The following is a 2,256-nucleotide window of genomic DNA, read 5'->3' on the forward strand; positions in this document are numbered from 1 at the left end:
CTCTCTCTCTCTCTCTCTCTCTCTCTCTCTCTCTTCGTGTCTCTGTCTGTGTGTCTTTCTTTCTCCTCATCGTGGACGCTGATGGACTTCTTGAATGAAGTGAACATTTTTAATCAGATGGAAGGTTTTAAACTACGGAAGGTTTTAAACCTTGAGTGGAAAGCTTAAAGCAGTGACTAATTTATATTGTACTTTTTTCACCCTTAACTTGAAGTAGGTACTAAATGAACATGGCGATAGCCCTGAGATGGCTTTAGTGGTCTGCAAGGCTCTAAGCAGCATAATTTGATTTGATTTGATTCCTTCTCATCGTATAGACTACACTATGAAAAGCTGGGTCACACACACTCTCTCCTTACTTTTATATCTATTTATTTACTTGTGTATGTCATATTACTTCATTTCTTTTTATTTTCCCTCAAGGCCTGTCTAAGCGTGTTGGTCACGCTGCTGGTCAGGTATCTACTTAGTAGATGTGGTGCAGCGTATAATTATGGACCTGTTCGACAGCAGTGACGCCTTCCTGAGAAACTGAAAATGAACTGATCTCTCTCTCTCTCTCTCTCTCTCTCTCCTTCCTCACCCCCCCTTCTCTCGGCACCCCCTCCCGTTTCTCTCGGTCTGTCGGTCTGTCTGTCTCCCCCATCTACCCCCCTCTCTCCTCCCCTCCTGTCTCCGTCCGCTCTGTCCCTCACTCTCGCTCTAACTCATACACACTACTGCAACGTCCAACTGCTTCTAAATTTTCCTGATTAATGTTCAGGAAGGTAAAACAGCCTACGACATTGCCAAAGAGGGTGACGCCCCTTCTGTGGCTGAAGCCATCGAGAGAAAGGAGAAGGAGGTTCAGGACAAGTGGAAAAAGGGCAAGAAAGCTGGATTCTGCGTCATCTTGTGACGTAGATATTTTTCACGTCATCACCATCCTGACGTCACGTTCGTCGCGCCCCTTTCAAGAGAACTGTGACCTGGCTACTTTAGTCAGAGCCATGTGACGTAATTTATCACTATTTGACGTCACGAGCGTTGTATGTTGATTGTAATGCTGACTCTCACAGAATAGTGACTGGTTTGGATCATTTTAGAAGCCTTATGCACGTACTTGTCACAACAGATTTCTTAGTGTGTGTGACTTTTGGACTGATTTCAACGGACAGTTATAGGATGTCGCCACAGTTAAGCGTCACCATTTTTCTCCGTCAGCATTCCATCTTCTGTTTGGTTTTCCCTCATTGAAGTGAAATTTCTTCACCAACGTCCTCCTTTTTAATACCCAATATTTTGTATGTCATGGGATCTTTTACATACATGTACATGATGCATACTAAAACGCAGAAATTCATGTTTATAGCTTCACCTTTCTTTCTTCCTTTTTTTTCTTCATTTTTTTCCATTATGCTAGTAGCTAAACCTAGTTTTGTTTTATTTCATCTTATGCTATTTTGTTATTCTTGTTTTCATTCATTTTATTTTGGTTTATATCATTTTATCTTTGAGGACTCCTGCCTGAAATCTAACACCTTTTACTGACTACAGATGGACGATTCTTCGACGAAGTGACTTACACTGACTGTCACTGATTGTGTGTTCAATAACGCACAAGTGATGTCACTGATTTTGATATCGGTTCCCTAATATACATTGTAAACAGGAAGGTTACGCTACGGTGTGACTGGGAACCCTCACGCACAGTGTGTGTGTGTGTGTGCGCGCGCGCGCGCGTGTGTGTACGTGCGTTTGTGAACTTTAATTTGTGGTTGTTTTGTTTTCTTTTCTGTGGTTGTTGATTTTTCAAAAATGATATTTTAGATAGCAGTGGTTACTCAGGGGGGGGGGGGGGGGGGGGGGGTGGCGGTGGACAAGGGAAATGCCTTTTGATTATCTTCTCCTGGGTTTTTCTTTGTTGTTGTTTTAGAGATGCATTCTTACCCTTTTGATGTTGTGATTACATTGTTGAATCCTTTTTCGTGTGTATACTGTATGTATTAATGTGTGTGTGTGTGTATGTGTGTTGTTGGTGGTGGTGGTGGTGTTTGGTGTTTTTTGTTGTTTTTTGCTCATTTGTTTTTTCTTCTTATTTATTGATTTGTTTATTACTTATCTATTTATCAATTTATTTATCTATCTATTCATTTAGATATGTATTTATTGTTTAATCTGTATATGTATGTGCATATTGTGTCTGTACTTTCGTCTATTGTTTTAAACAAGCATGGTTTCACTGTTTTATGGTGTGTTGAACGCAGTTGTGTATTG

General features: G+C 40.7%; 1 protein-coding gene across 10 annotated transcripts in view; it reads left to right on the forward strand.

Annotated features, from left to right (window-relative positions):
• Positions 1–1,824, forward strand: part of LOC143299687 (B-cell lymphoma 3 protein homolog) — a 43,041-nt gene extending 41,217 nt beyond the window's left edge. For all 10 annotated transcript variants that reach the window (XM_076613038.1, XM_076613035.1, XM_076613041.1 and 7 more), the window contains one exon: positions 764–1,824. In XM_076613038.1, coding sequence (XP_076469153.1) covers positions 764–898 — 135 coding nt within the window. In that variant the 3' untranslated portion in view covers positions 899–1,824. The remainder of the gene's footprint in view (positions 1–763) is intronic.
• The last annotated feature ends 432 nt before the right edge of the window (positions 1,825–2,256 follow it).

Source organism: Babylonia areolata, chromosome 25, assembly GCF_041734735.1.
Source record: "Babylonia areolata isolate BAREFJ2019XMU chromosome 25, ASM4173473v1, whole genome shotgun sequence".
NCBI classification, from domain to species: domain Eukaryota; kingdom Metazoa; phylum Mollusca; class Gastropoda; order Neogastropoda; family Buccinidae; genus Babylonia; species Babylonia areolata.